Below are 19,253 nucleotides of genomic sequence, written 5' to 3'. Positions count from 1 at the left end.
TTGACCTCCAGAAAGTTTTACCGCCTTCATGACCAGGGCATTTTTGCTTTTCAGTACTGTGCTACTTTACCTGGCAATTGCGTGGACATGCAACGCCGTACCCAAATTAAATCTATCCACAAATAAAGCTCCATAGGTTCATAAAGACACGGATGAGCGAGTTTGGGGTGGCGGAACTTGACTCAATCCCGACCTCAACCCGACAGAACACCTTTGGGATAAATTAGAGTGGAGACTGTGAGCCAGACCTTCTTGTCCAACATCAGTGCCTGACCTCACAAATGCGCCTCTTGAAGAATGGTCAAACATTCCCATAGACACACTCCTAAACCTTGTTGACAGCCTTCCCAGAAGTGTTGAAGCTGTTAGCCCTTGTACACACGGTCGGACATTCCGACAACCAAATCCGTCAGATTTTGTCCGAAACTGTTGCATACACACGGTCGGACAAAGTTGTTGGAATGTCCGATTGTTCAGAACGTGATGACGTTATTTCGTTACGACGGGACTACGTTCAGGCTAGTAGCCAATAGCTTTGATGTAGGAATTTGATCTGAGCATGCGTGGCACTTTGTCCGATCGGAATTCTCTACACATGATCGGAGTATGTCCGATCGGAGCATTTTGTCTGAAAATTTTACCAACAAGTTGGAAAACTTGGTCCAATGGAGACCACACACAGTCGGAATATCCGACAAAACGGTCCGATAGGACACATTCCTTCGGAATCTCCGACCGTGTGTATAAGGGCTTATACCTGCAAAGGGTGGGCCAACTCAATATTGAACCCTATGGACTAAGACTGGGATGCCATTAATATTCATGTGCGTGTAAAGGCAGGCGTCACAATACTTTTGGTTATATAGTGTATATATACAGTGGGGAGAACAAGTATTTGATACACTGCCGATTTTGCAAGTTTTCCTACTTACAAAGCATGTAGAACTGTGAGAGACGGAATCTAAAACAAAAATCCAGAAAATCACATTGTATGATTTTTAAGTAATTAATTTGCATTTTATTGCATGACATAAGTATTTGATACATCAGAAAAGCAGAACTTAATATTTGACACAGAAACCTTTGTTTGCAATTACAGAGATCATACGTTTCCTGTAGTTCTTGACCCGGTTTGGACAAACTTCAGCAGGGATTTTGGCCCACTCCTCCATACAGACCTTCTCCAGATCCTTCAGGTTTGAGGGCTGTCGCTGGACAATATGGACTTTCAGCTCCCTCCAAAGATTTTCAATTGGGTTCAGGTCTGAAGACTGGCTAGGCCACTCCAGGACCTTGAGATGCTTCTTACGGAGCCACTCCTTAGTTGCCCTGGCTGTGTGTTTTTCGGGTCGTTGTCATGCTGGAAGACCCAGCCACGACCCATCTTCAATACTCTTACTGATGGCCCCATCCATCCTCTCCTCAATACTGTGCAGTCTCCCTGTCCCCTTCGCAGAAAAGCAGCCCCCCCCCAAAGAATGATGTTTCCACCTCCATGCTTCACGGTTAGGATGGTGTTCTTGGGGTTGTACTCATCCTTCTTCTTCCTCCAAACACGGCGAGTGGAGTTTAGACCAAAAAGCTCTATTTTTGTCTCATCAGACCACATGACCTTCTGCCATTCCTCCTCTGGATCATCCAGCAGGTCATTGGCAAACTTGAGACGGGGCCTGGACATGCACTGGCTTGAGCAGGGGGACCTTGCATGCGCTGAAGGATTTTAATCCATGACGGCTGTGTGTGTTACTAATGGTTTTCTTTGAGACTGTGGTCCCAGCTCTCTTCAGGTCATTGACCAAGTCCTGTTGTGTAGTTCTGGGCTGATCCCTCACCTTCCTCATGATCATTGATGCCCCACGGGGTGAGATCTTGCATGGAGCACCAGACTGAGGGAGACTGACCGTCATCTTGAACTTCTTCCATTTTCTAATAATTGCGCCAACAGTTGTTGCCTTCTCACCAAGCTGCTTGCCTATTGTCCTGTAGCCTATCCCAGCCTTGTGCAGGTCTACAATTTTATCCCTGATGTCCTTACACGGCTCTCTGGTCTTGGCCATTGTGGAGAGGTTGGAGTCTGTTTGAGTGTGTGGACTGGTGTCTTTTATACAGGCAATGAATTCAAACAGGTGACGTTAATACAGGTAATGAGTGGAGAACAGGAGGGCTTCTTAAAGATAAAATAACAGGTCTGTGAGAGCCGTAATTCTTACTGGTTGGTAAGGAAATGAACATGCAATTATTATGCAATAAAATGCAAATTAATTATTTAAAAATCATACAATGTAATTTTCTGGATTTTTGTTTTAGATTCCGTCTCTCACAGTTTAAGGGTACCTATGATAAATATTACAGACCTCTACATGCTTTGTAAGTAGGACAACCTGCAAAATCGACAGTGTATCAAATACTTGTTCTCCCCAACTGTATATGTATTGAACAAGAAACAAAAAAAGTTTGTCAGTATGAAAATTGATGGTAATAATGATGTATTCTTTGATTAATATCCAGTGTATCACCATATGTCCTGAAGAAGTGCGTAGATGAGAAACTCGTGAAATGTGCCTTGCCAGATACTCTTATGGATGTGACTGTTATAACAATTGGATGGTCAATATTATTATGGCAGGGATCTAGTTCTGATCCCAGGTGGTGTTCAGTTATATTCATGTTTTGGTCTTTTTATGAGATACTGTGCATCTTAAAAAAAAAAATTAAATACATTTGTATTTTTTCAAATAGTTTTTGTCTGCCTTGGGTTGTACTGGAAAAGTCCAATATTGTGGAGCAATGAGATTTGTTTCTCCAATGTCTTTTGCTTACTATAGAGCAGGGGTCTCCAAACTTTCGAAACAAAGGGCCAGGTACCTGTCCTTCAGACTTTGGGGGGGGGGGGACTGTGGCTAGTGGGAGTAGAAAGGGCCCCAACATAAGTGGGAATAAATTGTGCCCCTTCTTTGGTGTCAGTGGGAGGAATGGCACCCCATCAATGATGTCAGTGGGAGGACTTGGTCTCATTATGAGGAATTGTGCTTCATTGTTGGTGTCGTGGGGAATTGTGCCCCATTGTTGTTGTCATTGTGGGGAATTGTTCCCAATTGTGGGGAAGTATGCCCCATTATTGGTGTCATTGGGAGGAATTGTGCCCCATTGTTGTCATTGGGAAGAATTGTGCCCCATCGTTTGTGTCATTGGGAGGAATTGTGGGCCATTGTTGGTGTCATTGGGAGGAATTGTGCCCCATCGTTGGTGTCATTGTGCCAGGTACCTGTCCTTCAGACTTTGGGGGGCCGGACTGTGGCTAGTGGGAGTAGAAAGGGTCCCGACATCAGTGGGAATAAATCATGCCCCTTCTTTGGTGTCAGTGGGAGGAATGGCACCCCATCAATGGTGTCACTGGGAGGACTTGATGTCATTGTAAGGAATTGTGCCCCATTGTTGGTGTCGTTGTGGGGAATTGTGCTTCATTGTTGGTGTCATTGTGGAGGATTTGTGCCCCATTGTGGGGAAGTGTGCCCAATTGTGGGGAAGTGTGCCCCATTGTTGGTGTCATTGGGATGATTTGTGCCCCATTGTTGTCAATGGGAGGAATTGTGCCCCATTGTTGTCAATGGGAGGAATTTTGCCCCATTGTTGATGTCATTGTGGGAATTGTGCCCCATCGTTGGTGTCACTGGGGGGAATTGTGCCCCATCGTTGGTGTCACTGGGGGGAATTGTGCCCCATTGTTGGTGTCATTGGGCCTTATGGTTGGTGCCATTGTGAGGAATTGGGCCCCTCCATTGGTGTCAGTGGATGAAATAGTGCCCCAAGGGTTGGATAAAAGCAAGCAAAGGGCCACATCTGGCCCCCGGGCCACAGTTTGGAGACCACTGCTATACAGGAAGAGTTACTCTACCAACACATGACATTTAAATGACCTATAAGTTAATAAAAAAGTTATGTCCACTTTTGCACAAATTTTGGTACAGCCCTCGTGTGTTATAGAAAGAAAATAAATATTAACAGAAAGCACCGGGAATGAATGTATTACATAACTAGCTGTACTGAAATAAACTTACTACTGTAAATGGTCTTTTTTAAAATTTACAATTAGTTAATATAAAATTAAGTAGATACATAATATAATCAAAATATATATAAATATTATCCACATTTAGTTTGGAATCCAAAAAAGAACAAAATAATTATTGAATAATAAATGCGAAGGACTCCATTAAGTGCTATTACAGATAAACTGCAAGACACATGTAGCAATTTAAGGCCGGGTACTATTGGGAATTATATGTGCGTTTCGCCGCATCCAATTCGCATAGCAGGAGATTGTGAGCCGGTTCACACATCTCCGCAGCGGCTCCGCTGCGAATTTGCACAGGCACCCCCGCGTGTCTTTTGGTCTGTTTCAGATCCAAATTCAGCCACAATTTCGGGGCTGAAATCGGACCTGAAACAGTGAACGGCGACGCACCGGACCCCCTGCACTGCTGTGTGAACCCGGCCTAAAGAATATAAAATATAAAATGGGAAAACGTTTAGAGATTAAAACAGAAAAATCAACCTATACAGAGTGCTAATGCTGATATGGCTTTCAACATCCAAGGGTTTGCTTGTTAGTGTTATGATATTTATTGAGCATCAAAGAGGGTGTGCATCTGAGGGTGTGCATCCAGGGAAAACAGATAAAAAAAAAAAAAAAATTCTTAATTTATTTACAGGAATAAATTGTTCTCATATGATTATATTTACTAAATATACTAACTAAAAATTCTAATTAAAAACATAATTATATTGAGTTAATGATGTACCAAATATAATTAATGGAAAAACACAAAACAGTCTACGTACAGTGCCTTGAAAAAGTATTCATACCCCTTGAAATGTTCCACATTTTGTCATGTTACAACCAAAAACTTGATAAATGATAAATGTTTTTCACATTTTTTTAAATAAATATCTAAATAAGGGTGGCATGCATTTTTATTCTCGCCTTACTCTGACACCCCTAGCAAGGTGAGCGTTCATCAGAGAAGAGCCAAGAGGCCCATGGTAACTCTGGAGGAGCTGCAGAGATCCACAGCTCAGGTGGGAGAATCTGTCCACAGTCATGTTCTCCACAAATCTGCCCTTTATGGAAGAGTGGCAAGAAGAAAGCCATTGTTGAAAGATAGCTATAAGAACTCCCGTTGCAGTTTGCGAGAAGCCATGTGAGGGAAACACAGCAAACAAGTGGCCTGCCAGGAGTTTGCATGTTCTCCCTGTGCCTGCGTGGGTTTCCTCCGGGGTACTCCGGTTTCCTGCCACACTCCAAAGACATGCTGGTAGGTTAATTGGATCCTGTCTCAATTGGCTCTATTATGTGTATGTATGAATGTAGATTAGGGACCTTAGATTGTAAGCTCCTTGAGGGCAGGGACTGATGGGAATGTACAATGTATATGTAAAGTGCTGCGTAAATTGACGGCGCTATAGAAGTACCTGAAATAAATAAAATAAATAAATAAGAAGGTGCTCTGGTCAGATGAGACCAAAACTGGCCTAAAAGCAAATGTGTGTCAGAAAACTAACATCATCCTGAACACACCATCCCCACCGTGAAACATGGTGGGGGCAGAACCATGTTGTGGGGATGCTTTTCTTCAGCAGGGACAGGGAAGCTGGTCAGAGTTGATGGGAAGATGGATGGAGCCAAATACAGGACAATCTTAGAAGAAAACCTGTGAGAGTCTGCAGGAGACTTGAGACCGGGGCGGAGGTTCACCTTCCAGCAGGACAACGACCCGAAACATACAGCCAGAGCTACAATGGAATGGTTTAGATCAAAGCATATTCATGTGTTAAAATGGCCCAGTCAAAGTCCAGACCTAAACTCGATTGAGAATCTGTGGCAAGACTTGAAAATTGCTGTTCACAGACGCTCTCCATCCAATCTGACAGAGCTTGAGATATTTTGCAAAGAAGAATGGGCAGAAATGTTCCTCTCTAGATGTGTAAAGCTCAGGGCAGTTTTTAAGGCAGGGAAAAAGGGCCAGCTTCCCTGGGCCCTGTCATTGTTGTGGGGCCCAAAGCAGCTGCCTCATACTTGCCAACTATCCCAGTTTACGACGTCCAATGACGAAACGCGTAGGGCGTGGCTTATGGTGAACACTCTCTCTCACAAGGCGGCGGCGGTGAATACAAACAGTTTTTTAAAGGCATATTACTGAGGCGCTGTTTTCTCTCTTATTTATGTGAGTTGCAACTTTTGCATACAATAAAATCTTGGATTTTAAACTGGATTACACTATGTACGTTTTATTTTTGTTCACAATGAGGAAATGAGAAGTAACTGGATGGTAACTGGAGCAGCTCTATATAGCGTCAGAGGGGCTCACACTGTGGAGGCGATTTAACCCCTATTGGGGCAGGGGAGCTGGGGAGTGCGGAATATTGTCCTATGCTTCGGCCATTCTCGGCAGTTTTCAGCCGCCTTCGGCCGTTCTCGGCAGCTTCCGGCCATTCTCGGCGGCCGAAAGCTGCCAAGAACAGCCGAAAGCTGCCGAGAACGGCCGAAGGCAGCCGAAAGCTGCCGAGAAGAGCCGAAGGCGGGTGGAGGCCGCCGAGAACTACCGCGCGCCGCCGAGATACACAGGACATGCGGCTCTGTATCTCCGCGGCGGCATTTAAAGAAAAAAATACAACTGACAAGGCTGCAATGGTGGACAAGGCTGCAATGTTGGACAAGGCTTACTGACAAGGCTGCAATGGTGGACAAGGCTGACTGACAAAGCTGCAATGGTGGACAAGGCTGACTGACAAAGCTGCAATGGTGGACAAGGCTGACTGACAAGGCTGCAATGGTGGACAAGACTGACTGACAAGGCTGCAATGGTGGACAGGGCTGACTGACAAGGCTGCAATGGTGGACAAGGTTTCAGATGGACACTGATAAGGCTGCATTGATGGGCATTTAGATGCAAGTTTTTTCTTTTCCTTAAACTCCCCTCCTAAAAGTTTTTTTCCTTAAAATTCCCTCCTAAACTTGGGGTGCATGTTATACGCCGATAAATACGGTATATGCCGATGACACTCACATTTATCACTTTACCCCTCAGCTCACCCCATCAGTCTCCTCACACATCACTGATTTACTAACAGACACATCAGCCTGGATGTCACACCACATCCTCAAACTGAATCTATCAAAAACCAAGCTCCTAATATTTCTTCCACCACGTGCCCCTTCCCCTGACTCCTCTGTCAAGATCAATGGCACAACTATCAGTCTGTCCCCACATGCCAGGGTGCTAGGGGTATCACTTTTCAAATCATGCCTCCTTAGCTTCTGCAACATCTCTAGAATACGCCCCTTTTAAACCAATGACACCACCAAGCTTCTAATTCACTCCCTGGTCATCTCTCGCCTCGACTACTGCAACTCCCTCCTCATTGGATAACCTTTACATAGACTTTCCCCCCTTTAGTCCATAATGAATGCTGCTGCAAGGCTCATCCACCTTACCAGCCATTCAGTGTCCTCCACCCCTCTCTGACAATCCCTTCACTGGCTTCCACTCACCCAACGAATAAAATTCAAAGTACTAACAATAATTTTCGAAGCCATCCATAACTCTGCCGGCAGCTACATCACTAACCTAGTCCCAAAATACCAACCAAGCCGCTCTCTTCAGGCCTCCCAAGACCTCCTGCTCTATAGCTCCCTTCTCACCTCCTCCAATGCTCGCCTCCAGGATTTGTCCAGAGCTTCTCCCACCCTTTGGAACTCCCTACCCCAATCTGTCCAACTGTCCCCTAATATATCGATCTTTAGACGATCCCTGAAAACTCTTCTCTTCAAAGAAGCCTGTCCTGCTTCTAACTAATACACTGTTCTACTTTCTCCATTAGCTCATCCTCTACAGCTATTACCTTTTGTATCAATCTCCTTCTTAGATTGTAAGCTCGAATGAGCAGGGCCCTCTGATTCCTCTTGTACCAAATTGTAATGTAACTGTATTGTCTGCCTTCATTTTGTTAAGTGCTGTGCAAACTGTTGGCGCTATATAAATCCTGTATTATAATAATAATAAAAAGAAGAAGTAGTATTAGCCTGAATTCACTTTAATTCTTGAAGTTGTTTTCTCAACTGGTTGTAAGTGGAAAAAAAGGCAGTCTGGAACTTTGGCAGGTTTTATCACTAGAAATTCCCAATATATCTACGAAATATGTTTCATACCAACCTGAAAAGAGATCCATATGAAGCCCTACTATGTAAACCTATCCAAGAGCTCCTTCGCCCAGAGCGCCAACTAGCCCAACACCTTTTTAATGCAACAAAACTGACCATTGCGCGCTCTTGGAAAACTCCTGTACTCAGCTTCGAGGCAGTCAAAAACCGTATGAATGACATCATGGTCAACGAGAAACTAAGTTCCCTAACCTCCGACACGCACAATAAATTTCTTAGAATCTGGAGTCCCTGGATATCTTGTAATCAATCCTCCAGATTTAATAGTCGCTTGCTGTCAATCTAAAGGCTCTGTGTGCACCCCCCTTCCCCTAGTGGGACGGACTCTCTCCCTCCTTTTTCTTCTGGCCTTTCCCATCTATCTTCTTTACCCTCCTTCTGCCTTTTGCTACTAACTTACTCCAGACTTTTTCTGTCTACATGTGTACTCCTTCCTCCAACCTAGGTTGTGAAGGACCCAAATTAGTCGTGTTGGTTATGGAGGTTGGAAATAGCCTAACCCGATAGATTGCACTATATTTTCATCTTTCTCCTCTTCTACATAACGATCTTTTGTTACATTTATAAGCGTTTGTTCATTTTGGGTGCGTTTTTCAATGTTTCTCAGCACTCATATTGATGTACACAGTACTATATATGTAATATTTTGCTGTCGGGATTTTTTCTTTGTTGATATCTAATGTAACCAGCAATCATTTGGATATTCTTGTTATATTTTATTCTTTAATAAAACTTTTGTAAAAGAAATTCCCAATATATACGCACATTTGCACAATACTCTAAATTATTTCCAGAGTTGGGTGGGATTATTGTTTAAATAAGATGTATGATTTAGTAAGAACATCCCTCAAGGCTCTCTTCACCTCGTTGTTTCTCAGACAGTAAACAACCGGGTTCAGCAATGGGGGGACAATACTGTAAAGAAGAGAAGCCATTCGGACCAAGACAAAGGAATCTCCAGAGTTTGGACCATTATAGTTGAAGATGGCAGTTGAGTAAAACACTGTTACAACAATGAGGTGGGCTGAACATGTGGAGAAGACCTTCCGCCTTCCTGCGGTGGAGCGGATTTTCAGTATGGTGGAAATTATACGGATGTATGAATTCGTAACAAGTATGAATGGTGTTATCCCAATAAAAAATGTTACAACATGTAATAGAACCTGACTGCCGTATGTATCGCTACAAGCAACTTGTAACAATGGGAGAACATCACAAAAGTAGTGCCTGATATGTCGGGCACCACAAAAAGTTAGTTTCCAGGTCATCATGGTGTGAAATACAGCGTTCATCATTCCGTTCAGCCAGCATGCGACCACAAGGTATGAACAGACCTTCTTATTCATCGTGGTGATGTAGTGGAGAGGGTTACATATGGCCACGTATCGGTCATAAGCCATGACAGCTAGAAAAAGACATTCAGTTCCTCCAAAGCAGACAAAGAAATAGAGTTGTGTAAGACACCTATTGAAGGAAATCTTCCTGTTGCCTGTTATGGCATTAGCCAACATGGCTGGGAGAGTAACCGAAGAGTAACAGACATCTAATAAAGATAGGCAAGCCAGGAAAAAATACATTGGTGATTGGAGGTGACTGTCCACTTGAACGATGCCAAAAACAGAGAGATTTCCTAGAACAGTTATTGTGTAGATTAGACCAATTAAAAGTGATAATAGTATGCGCTCTTCTGGAAACCCCAGTAAGGTAAAGACATCCAAGGAAGTTTCGTTTGTGGCTGCCATGTACTCACCCAAACCCTATAGGAAGAAGAATGTGAGAAAGAAATCAATAACACCTGTGAGAACTAGCATCAAATGTAGAACTTTTAAGGACACCACCACTCGCTTTTCAAGGGCTTCTTTTTTTTGTTAAGGGCTTTCCTTACCCATTTTTATTAAAAGGAAGTTCAGCAAACACAAACATGAGTTTCCCTTGCAGGGGTACTCCTTTAACGTAAAGAACATTCAGCCCTTCTGGCTTGTACTTGCAGCCAGCCAACCAATGCCACCCCCCGGCAGGAGACGAGGCAGTTCCCCCTGAGGGGAAATGAATACAGGGAATGCAGGGAGCAACCCCCCTTCCCCGTGAGATGGACGGCCTCCTTACCTGCCCAGGAGCACTCCGATCTCCCCTCCTTCCCCTTTCCAAGTGCCGGATGGCTGAGCCGCTGCGTGTGACTGTCACAGTGGCGGCTGGTGGGTTGGTCAGTCTTCTCCTCCGGCTGTGTTCTCCTCTCTCTCCTCCTCCTAGGCATCCCATACGATCACCTGGCATTTTGGCTAAGTGGGAAACGGGTCTCATAACCCACTTCCTGATTGGTGGAGAAGCGATTCAGTGTGAAAATAGTGAATGTTCATTCGCTATTGTCACACAACTGGGTGGGCTTTTTTGAAGCCTTTTAGAGCCTCTGGCTCTAATCACATGCTTAAAAAAAACACCCACCTAAATGGAATCAATGCGTCCGGCACCCTGTATGTAGATCAGGGGGCCGGATGCATGGATGGGGTGAGCGGCGCCGGTGCGCCCCTTATGGACGGGCCATCACTGCTTGCAGCACTTACACTCCAGGCCCTTGTCTGTCTCCTACAGGCTGTCCAATGACCAACTTGGTGCACAGTGCACAAAGCTAGCAGCCTCTTGCTACACTGGCTCCCACTATGTTTCTAGTTGGAGCGCTCCTGACTCCTGGGCCAGAGCTCCTGTCTGCCTGGGTGGAGCCCAGAACATGGTCAGGACATTACCAAAAGCCCAGCACACACCTGACCAATTAGCATGCTGGGCTTTTGGTAATGACCCGACCATGTTCTGGGCTCCACCCAGGACCAATTAGCATGCTGGCTGTTCTAAATACCTGGACCCAGGATTGGAGATTTCCTCCCACCCGGATCACTTTGAAATCTCCAGGCCCCAAAACGGACTTTAGAAAACAACGAGGAAACTGAAAAGCCCATTTCCTCTGCAATAAAGCAAAAACTCCTAGAGCCCCTCAACCCGCCAGGTTAAGAATTCTAAGTCAAAAATCACTTTCTAAACCCTGGTAGGGCAACGCTCTGCCACACACCATTAAACACTGTTTGTATCAAAATACATCGGGGTTGATTTACTAAAACTGGAGGGTGCAAAATCTGGTGCAACTTTGCATTGAAACCAATCAGCTTCCAGGTTTTTTGCCCAAAGCTTAATTGAACAAGCTGAAGTTAGAAGCTGATTGGCTGCCATGGACAGCTGCACCAGATTCTGCATGCTCCAGTTTTAGTAAATGTGCACAGGCACAGGCTGTCCAATTCGCATGACAGGAGACTGTGACCGGCTCTCTATCTCCGGGGCCGCTGAGGAGCGGATTGCACAGGGGTCCCGTGCGTCTTTGGCTCTGTTTCAGGTAAAAATTTCGGCCTGATTCGTCCCTGAAACGGAGAACAGTGCCTCCCCCGGACCCCCTGCTGAGAGCCGCGTGTGGCATAAGTGTGAAACCAGGCCTGTAACCTACTTGCGATCAGAAGCTGCCAATGATGTGACCTCTGTGCCAAAGTGGTCATATAATTAGAAAGCCCTCCTGCACCTTGGCATTTAGACCCTCTTAAAGGGACAGGGGACAGTGGTAGTAAAGATCATAGAGCTAGCCAAGCCGAAATAGCTCAGTTGGGAGAGCGTTAGACTGAAGATCTAAAGGTCCCTGGTTCGATCCCGGGTTTCGGCAGAAGCTTTTTGGTGGTGATAGATCAGGATTTGCGAATGATAGCTCTGTGATAATTTAAAGTGGTTTTGTACAGAAAATTGCAAGTTCGTCTTATTCAAATGGCTTTGGAACATAGATGCAGTTATGACCATTGAAATAAAATAATATGCAGTATTTACCTTTTATTTTTAATGTTTATGCCGACTTCTGGGCTCTCCTCCCGTGGGAGTAGGCGTGTTTATAGGCTTCGCAATGGTCCCTGGGAACTTTTTTAGCTGTTTCCCAGGAATCCATGGGGGACACAGTCAAGCCGAAATTGCCATTTTGAAAGTGGGCAGGCAGCTCTATCAGCCATTACCACTATAGCACAGGAGACAAAAGGAAGGAAAACAAAGAGGACACTCAATGAGCATGTGCGAGATGGAGCAGTGGATGCTGGGAGCTCAGTGTCATCGCATCCAGGAAGTAAATGCCTGGGGGCTTCAAACGCCCACAGTGAAAATGGAAACCGCCGGACTGCTTTTTTTAAAGTTTTCCTTAGCAATGAAATCGTCACGCCGGGGGTTAAAAAGACGCCGATCGTGGCTGCAAAGACCCGGTAGGAATCGCCCAACAGTGACACAGGTAAAAAAAAAAAAACGGCAGTGGAATCCCACTTTAATACACAGATATAAGACTCACAATAAATGAATTAAATAATACATAGAAGTCCAATGTTTTTGTATAAACACATACGTTTGGAAAAGCAAAGTTTTAGTTGTAAAGTGTCAAAACATTACTGTCAGAAGTGGGATTCGAACCCACGCCTCCAGAGAAGACTGCGACCTGAACGCAGCGCCTTAGACTGCTCGGCCATCCTGACATTATAGCCAGGGCTGCCACCTAATATGACCTTGTAGTATAATACCTAGTGTTTCTGTGAAAACACATATTTGTGTTGCTACTTCCAAAAAGTTAAACTTTTGTATTTAGTTAAACTGCGCCATTTAAATCTGAATGTTGGGTACAAAAAGGATTGTAGGATGTGATTTTTTAAAATCCTGTATAATACTGATGTATATATGCACTATTGTCAAAAGTTTTGGGGCACTTGCCTTTACACGCACATGAGCGTTACTGACAACCCAGTAGTCCTCCTGATGACACTGATGGGGCATTATTTATTTCACTTATACCAATGATGGGGAATTATTTATTTCACTTATACCAATGATGGGGAATTATTTATTTCACTTATACCAATGATGGGGAATTATTTATTTCACTTATACCAATAATGGGGAACTATTTATTTCACTGACACCAATGATGGGGCACTATTTCTCCCAGTGACATCAATAATGGGGCAATATTTATTCTACTGACACCAATGATGGGGCACTATTCCTCCCACAGATGCTAATTATAGGGCACTATTACTCCCACTGATGCCATTGATGGGGCACTATTCCTTTCAATGATACCAATGATGGGGCTCTATTCTTCCCACTGATACCAATGATGGGGCACTATTTATTCCACTGACACCAATGATGGGGCACGATTCCTCCCACAAATGCCAATGATAGGGCACTGTTCCTCCCACTGACACCAGTGATGGGGCACTATTTCTCCCACTGATGCCAACAATGGGGCACTATTTATTGCACTGACACCAATTTTGAGGCACTATTTATTCCACTGACACCAATGATGGGGCATTATTCCTTCCACTGAAACCAATGACGAGGCACTATTCCTCCCACTGAAACCAATGATGGGGCACTATTCCTCCCACTGATGCCAATGATGGGGCACTATTCCTTCTACTTACACCAATAGTTAGGCACTATTTATTCCACTGACACCGATGATGGGGCACTATTCCTCCTACTAATACTAAAGATGAGGCGTTGTTTACCCCGTCTGATGCCGGGACATTTTTTGCTCCCACTGGCCACACTCTGGCCCCCCTAAATTCTGAAGAATAGAAAACTGGACCTTTGATTGGAAGGTTCAGAGACCCCTGATATTGACTAGCCTGGACAGAGTCCTGACCTAAATCTGATAGAACACCTTTGGGATGAACAGAGACTGCGAGCCAGGCCTTCTCGTGCAACATTAGTGCCTGACCTGACAAATGGTCAAACATTCCCATAGACACATGCAAAGGGCGGGCCAACTCAATATTGAACCTTACGGACTAAGACTGAGATGCCAATAAAATTCATGAGTATGTAAAGGCAGGCGTCCTAATACTTTTGGTAATATAGTGTACATAGTAATAAGGTCAATGAGGCTGATGTACTAAAGGAGTTGAGAATCTATTACTCAATTACGTGAAAAGCAAATTCCTGTGTACTTATTCTGTCTGTTTATGATTGGAAAGTTTATTGGTGAAGATTCTCATTTAATTTCATTTCAATTCAATCAACCCAAAAGGTTTCAGAATTTCATAGAAAAGACATTTCTTCCTCTATCACAGATCCTTAGGCTTGAGACCTCCTTCTCTGGCACATCCTATTGGTTCTGTGGCCAGGTGTTTGTCTTGTATGCAGGGCCATCTTTAAGGCAGGGCAAATAGGGCAGCTGCCCTGGGTCCCATCATTGTTGTGGGCCCCAAAGCAGCTGCCTCATACTTGCCAACTATTCCAGTATAAATTCCCTTGTCCCTTGAAGTTTTAGTCCCGTGCTGTGTCCCGATATCTCAATGTAAAGTTCTGTTGCTGCTGCCCAGCTCTGCCCTATTGCCATGTACAGATGACTCTTCTACAAACCCTGTGTTTACATGTAAATAACCTGCAGTGATATGTAAATAGCCGTGGACCGGCGACATTGATATGTAAATAGAGGCTGCATTCATATGTATATCATATCATGCTCCCTGAAGTCATATCCACCATCACTTCTGCTGAATGCTGCCCACTGGGAGGTAAAGGGATATGCTTGAAAGACCTGCCTACAACTATGTTCATTTAGCCGAACATCGGCCTGTTCTGCAAAGGTAAGCAGATTGGAGGTGGAACCCTTTTTCAAAATGACATGGTGCCACAGCACCCTGAATTTTGGTGTATGTGAATACGCACATCTCAACAGATGCATGAGGGTGTCATTAACAATTAATGGCACTGCTGTGTATCTGCTAAAGGGCAGCACACTTCTGTGGTGTCACAAAATCGATTTTGCATGCGTTCCCAACACACACACAAATGTGAACCCAGGTTAAATGTCTCAGTTACATTGGTGGTCAGTGTAAATCTTCTCATTACATTGGGGCTTGGTGTACAATCCTTTCATTCACACTAGTGGCCAGTGTGAAGGTCCCCCTTACATTGGTGGTCAGTGTAAATCCCTTCTTACATTGGTGGTTACTGTGAATGCTCCTATTACATTATTGGTCAGTGTAAATCCCCATTACATTGGTGGCCAGTGTAGAAAATCATCTTTATATTGGTAGTCGGTAAAAAAAAACTTGCATTTGTGGTCAGTTTCAAATCCTTCCTTACATTGGTGGTTCATGTAGAAGCCCCCTTTAAATTGGTGGTGGGTGTAAATCCTCCCTTACATTGTTGGCCAGTGTAGAAATCCCCCTTTATTGGTTGTTGTTGATGTAAAGTCCCCCATTACATTGGTTGTCCGTGTAAATTCTTCATTACATTGGTGATCAGTGTACATTTTCCTTTACATTTTTGGTAAGTGCAGAATTACCCCTATGCTGTTGGTTAGTGTAAAGCCTACTTTGAATTGGTGGTCGGTGTAAAAGTGTCACCTTACATTGGTGGTCAGTACAAATCTTCTCGACAATGGTTGTCAGCGTAAATTCCCTCTTACATGGAGGTCATTGTATATACCCCCTTACATTGGTGGTTGGTATAAATACACCTATTACATTGGTGTCAGTGTAGAAATCCCTCTTTATATTGGTGGGTGGTGTAAAATTTCCCATTACATGGTGGTCAGTGCAAATCCCTCCTCAGATTGGTGGTCAGTGCAAATCCCTCCTCAGATTGGTGGTCAGTGCAAATCCCTCCTCACATTGGTGGTCAGTGCAAATCCCCCCTCACATTGATGGCCAGTGCAAATCCCCCCTCACATTGGTGGTCAGTGCAAATCCCTCCTCACATTGGTGGTCAGTGTAAATCCCCCCTAGTATTGGTGTTCATTGTTAATGCCCTATTACATTGGTGGTAAGTGTAGAATCCACCACTCTATACTTGCCATACATTTCCAGATTTGCTCTACATGACTCAGAATTTTCCACAGCGTACTGCCTCCTAACTAATCCCATCCCCCCGCCACTGCCACTGATTCTATTAACCCACCAGCATTGCCACTGATCACCCCCCCCCCAGCACTGCCACTGATAACCCCCCCTTCTCCTAGGATCCCTAGGAGTTTTCTGTCTATTGATGGGTCCCCTCACCTCCTCAGTCCATGGTGTGCAGGCAGTGAGGAGATGATGTGCAGTAAACTTTAGCAACCAATCAGTGAGCAGTAATGATGTGCACTAACCTCTTGCAACCAATTATTGAGCGGTAAGGATACGTAGTAACCTCTAGCAACCAATCAGTGAGCAGTAATGATGTGCAGTAAACCCTAGCAACCAATTAGTGAGTGGCAAGGATGTCCAGTAACCTCTAGCAACCAATCAGTGAGCAATATTGATGTACAGTAATCTCTATCAACAAGCAGAAGGCATGTGCTGTAACCTCTAGAAAATGATCAGTGAGCCATAATGTGAGCTGTAACCTCTAGCAGCCAGTCAGTGAGCGGTAATGATACACTGTAACCTCTGGCAACCAATCGTAATCGCTGCCTGATCTGATTCAGTAAACTGCTATTTTTTGTGTGTCTCAGAGCAGGTGGAGAACGAAATTGCATGGAAGGGGAGGGGGGAGCCCAAGAAAATATTTAACCAGGGTCCAATCAATATTAAAGACGGCCCTGCTTGTATGCTGGTGCTTCACAGCTTTTCCAATGCATTTTCCTATTTATAATAGATATTCCTTCATTATGGTTCAACATAAGCAAATATAAGTCATCCCTTTGTTAAAGGCTTATTATACTAAAATCAATGTCTACTAGCCCATACATGTCTCTTCCCTACAGCAACAAGTCAACGGCAGCTAATATTTATATATTATAAGATGGAAATAAATAGAACCAGAAAACATTGGAAATGTATGTACAATATGTATGATATAATATATGAAACAAAAACTTACTACTATACAGGATCTTTTTTTTTTTTTTTTTATTCAAATCCAGTTAATATAATATGATGTACTCTAAAAATATATAAATATGCAAATTCAGTTGGAATCCAAAACAGAACATAATAAAAGTGAAGGGCTCCACTAAGCACAATGTACCGTATATACTCGAGTATAAGCCGAGATTTTCAGCCTCTTTTTTGAGGCTGAAAGTGCCCCCCTCGGCTTATACTCGAGTCATCGCTGTCTGCCCGCTCGATCAGCGTGTCGAGCAGACAGACAGCGGCCATTCTAGAATTCAAAAGCCGCGCCTCCGGCTCCGCCTTCGCCTGTGATAGGCGGAACACTGAATTTCCCAGCAGCCTGTGTTCCGCCTATCACGGACATCGTATCATCCTCGTACTACGGACGAGGATGATACGATGTCCGTGATAGGCGGAACACAGGCTGCTGGGAAATTCAGTGTTCCGCCTATCACAGGCGAAGGCGAAGGCGCGGCTTTTGAATTTTACAATGGCCGCCGAGGCGCCGACGAAGAGGGCACGGGACGGAGGCAAGGCAAGGCACGGCACGGGACGGGACGGGACGGAGGCAAGGCAAGGCACGGCACGACACGGGACGGAGGCAAGGCACGGCACGGGACGGAGGCTCGGAGGCAAGGCACGGGACGGAGGCTCGGAGGCAAGGCACGGGACGGAGGCTCGGGACAAAGGCTCGGGACACAGGTAGGCTGGACACACACACACACACACACACACACACACACACACACACAACACGGATGGAGACACACACACACACACACAGGGATGGATGGATACACACACACACAGGGATGGATGGATGGATGGATGGAGACACACACACACAGGGATGGATGGATGGAGACACACACACACAGGGATGGATGGATGGATGGACACACACACACACAGGGATGGATGGATGGATGGACACACACACACACAGGGATGGACGGACGGACACACAGGGATGGACGGACACACAGGGATGGACGGACACACAGGGATGGACGGACACACACACAGGGATGGACAGGCATGTCTCACCCTCGGCTTATACACGAGTCAATAAGTTTGCCAGTTTTTTTGGGGGTAAATTGGGGGCCTCGGCTTATATTCGGGTCGGCCTATACTCGAGTATATACGGTACATTTCAACTGATAAAAAAAAAAAGTTAGTCTGATGCAATTGTAGCAGAGCCACAAATGTTCTTGTTAAAAAATGTACCTTTTATTTGGTCTCAGTAAAACACATGTGTAGCAATTTAAAAAAAATAAAAAAAATTGCAAAAAAAAATACAAATTAGAGACCAAAAGAGAAAAATCGGAAGATTAGTTTCTACAGAATGCAAGTCTTGGTATGCTTTCAGCATCCAAGGGGTTGCTTGTTAGAAGAGATCATATTTATTGAACAAAAAAACAAATCTACTGGGGATGTGCACCCAGGGAAAACAGATGTAAAAAGTCTTAATTTATTTACAGGAATAATGGCTAAGTAGAAAGAAAAACATTAGTGTTCTATGATTATGTACTCTAAGTATATTAACTAAAAGTTGAAATTAAAAACATAAAAATATACATGGAAGGCAAAATATGGGACTTTGAAGGTGCACTTATATTAGAATATATATGATAAACACACTATATTAAAAAAAATTTTTTTATATATATATATATATATATATATATATATATATATATATATATATATATATATATATAAATTTATTGTAATACATAAGAAAAGCTTAAAATAGCATTATATAAATTACACCAGCATCCTTTTAGGTAGAAAAGGACATGTTTTGATGTTGTACTGCTGTAATCCACACTTGTACATGTTTCGTCCTGAGGCTTCTTCAGGAAAAGCGTGGAATCTTATCTACTGAATAATAGAACATACATATCAGGTAAATATTGTTACCGTATATACTCGAGTATAGGCCGACCCGAATATAAGCCGAGGCCCCCAATTTACCCCCAAAAAAACTGGCAAACTTATTGACTCGTGTATAAGCCGAGGGTGAGACATGCCTGTCCATCCCTGTGTGTGTGTCCGTCCATCCCTGTGTGTCCGTCCATCCCTGTGTGTCCGTCCATCCCTGTGTGTCCGTCCGTCCATCCCTGTGTGTGTGTGTGTCC

At 44.1% G+C, this 19,253-nt stretch overlaps 1 protein-coding gene and 1 non-coding gene across 2 annotated transcripts; one reads left to right on the top strand and one right to left on the bottom strand.

Annotated features, from left to right (window-relative positions):
* Nucleotides 1–8,976: 8,976 nt before the first annotated feature.
* On the bottom strand, nt 8,977–18,480 carry LOC143933298 (olfactory receptor 8U3-like). Its single transcript, XM_077456174.1, has 2 exons — nt 18,340–18,480; nt 8,977–9,978 (listed from the first exon to the last, which is right to left on the bottom strand). Exon 2 carries the CDS (start codon nt 9,961–9,963, stop codon nt 9,028–9,030), a length of 936 nt encoding a protein of 311 aa, XP_077312300.1. The 5' UTR covers nt 9,964–9,978; nt 18,340–18,480; the 3' UTR covers nt 8,977–9,027.
* TRNAF-GAA (transfer RNA phenylalanine (anticodon GAA)) lies at nt 11,846–11,918 on the top strand. Its single transcript has one exon. It is a non-coding gene; the product is annotated as a tRNA-Phe (tRNA).
* Nucleotides 18,481–19,253: the final 773 nt, after the last annotated feature.

This window comes from Lithobates pipiens, unplaced genomic scaffold (genome assembly GCF_037356315.1).
Source record: "Lithobates pipiens isolate NorthernLeopardFrog02 unplaced genomic scaffold, aLitPip1_a1.2 Scaffold_27, whole genome shotgun sequence".
Classification (NCBI taxonomy): domain Eukaryota; kingdom Metazoa; phylum Chordata; class Amphibia; order Anura; family Ranidae; genus Lithobates; species Lithobates pipiens.
Note: the sequence above shows the minus strand (reverse complement) of the source record. Positions and strands in the feature narration are given on the sequence as shown.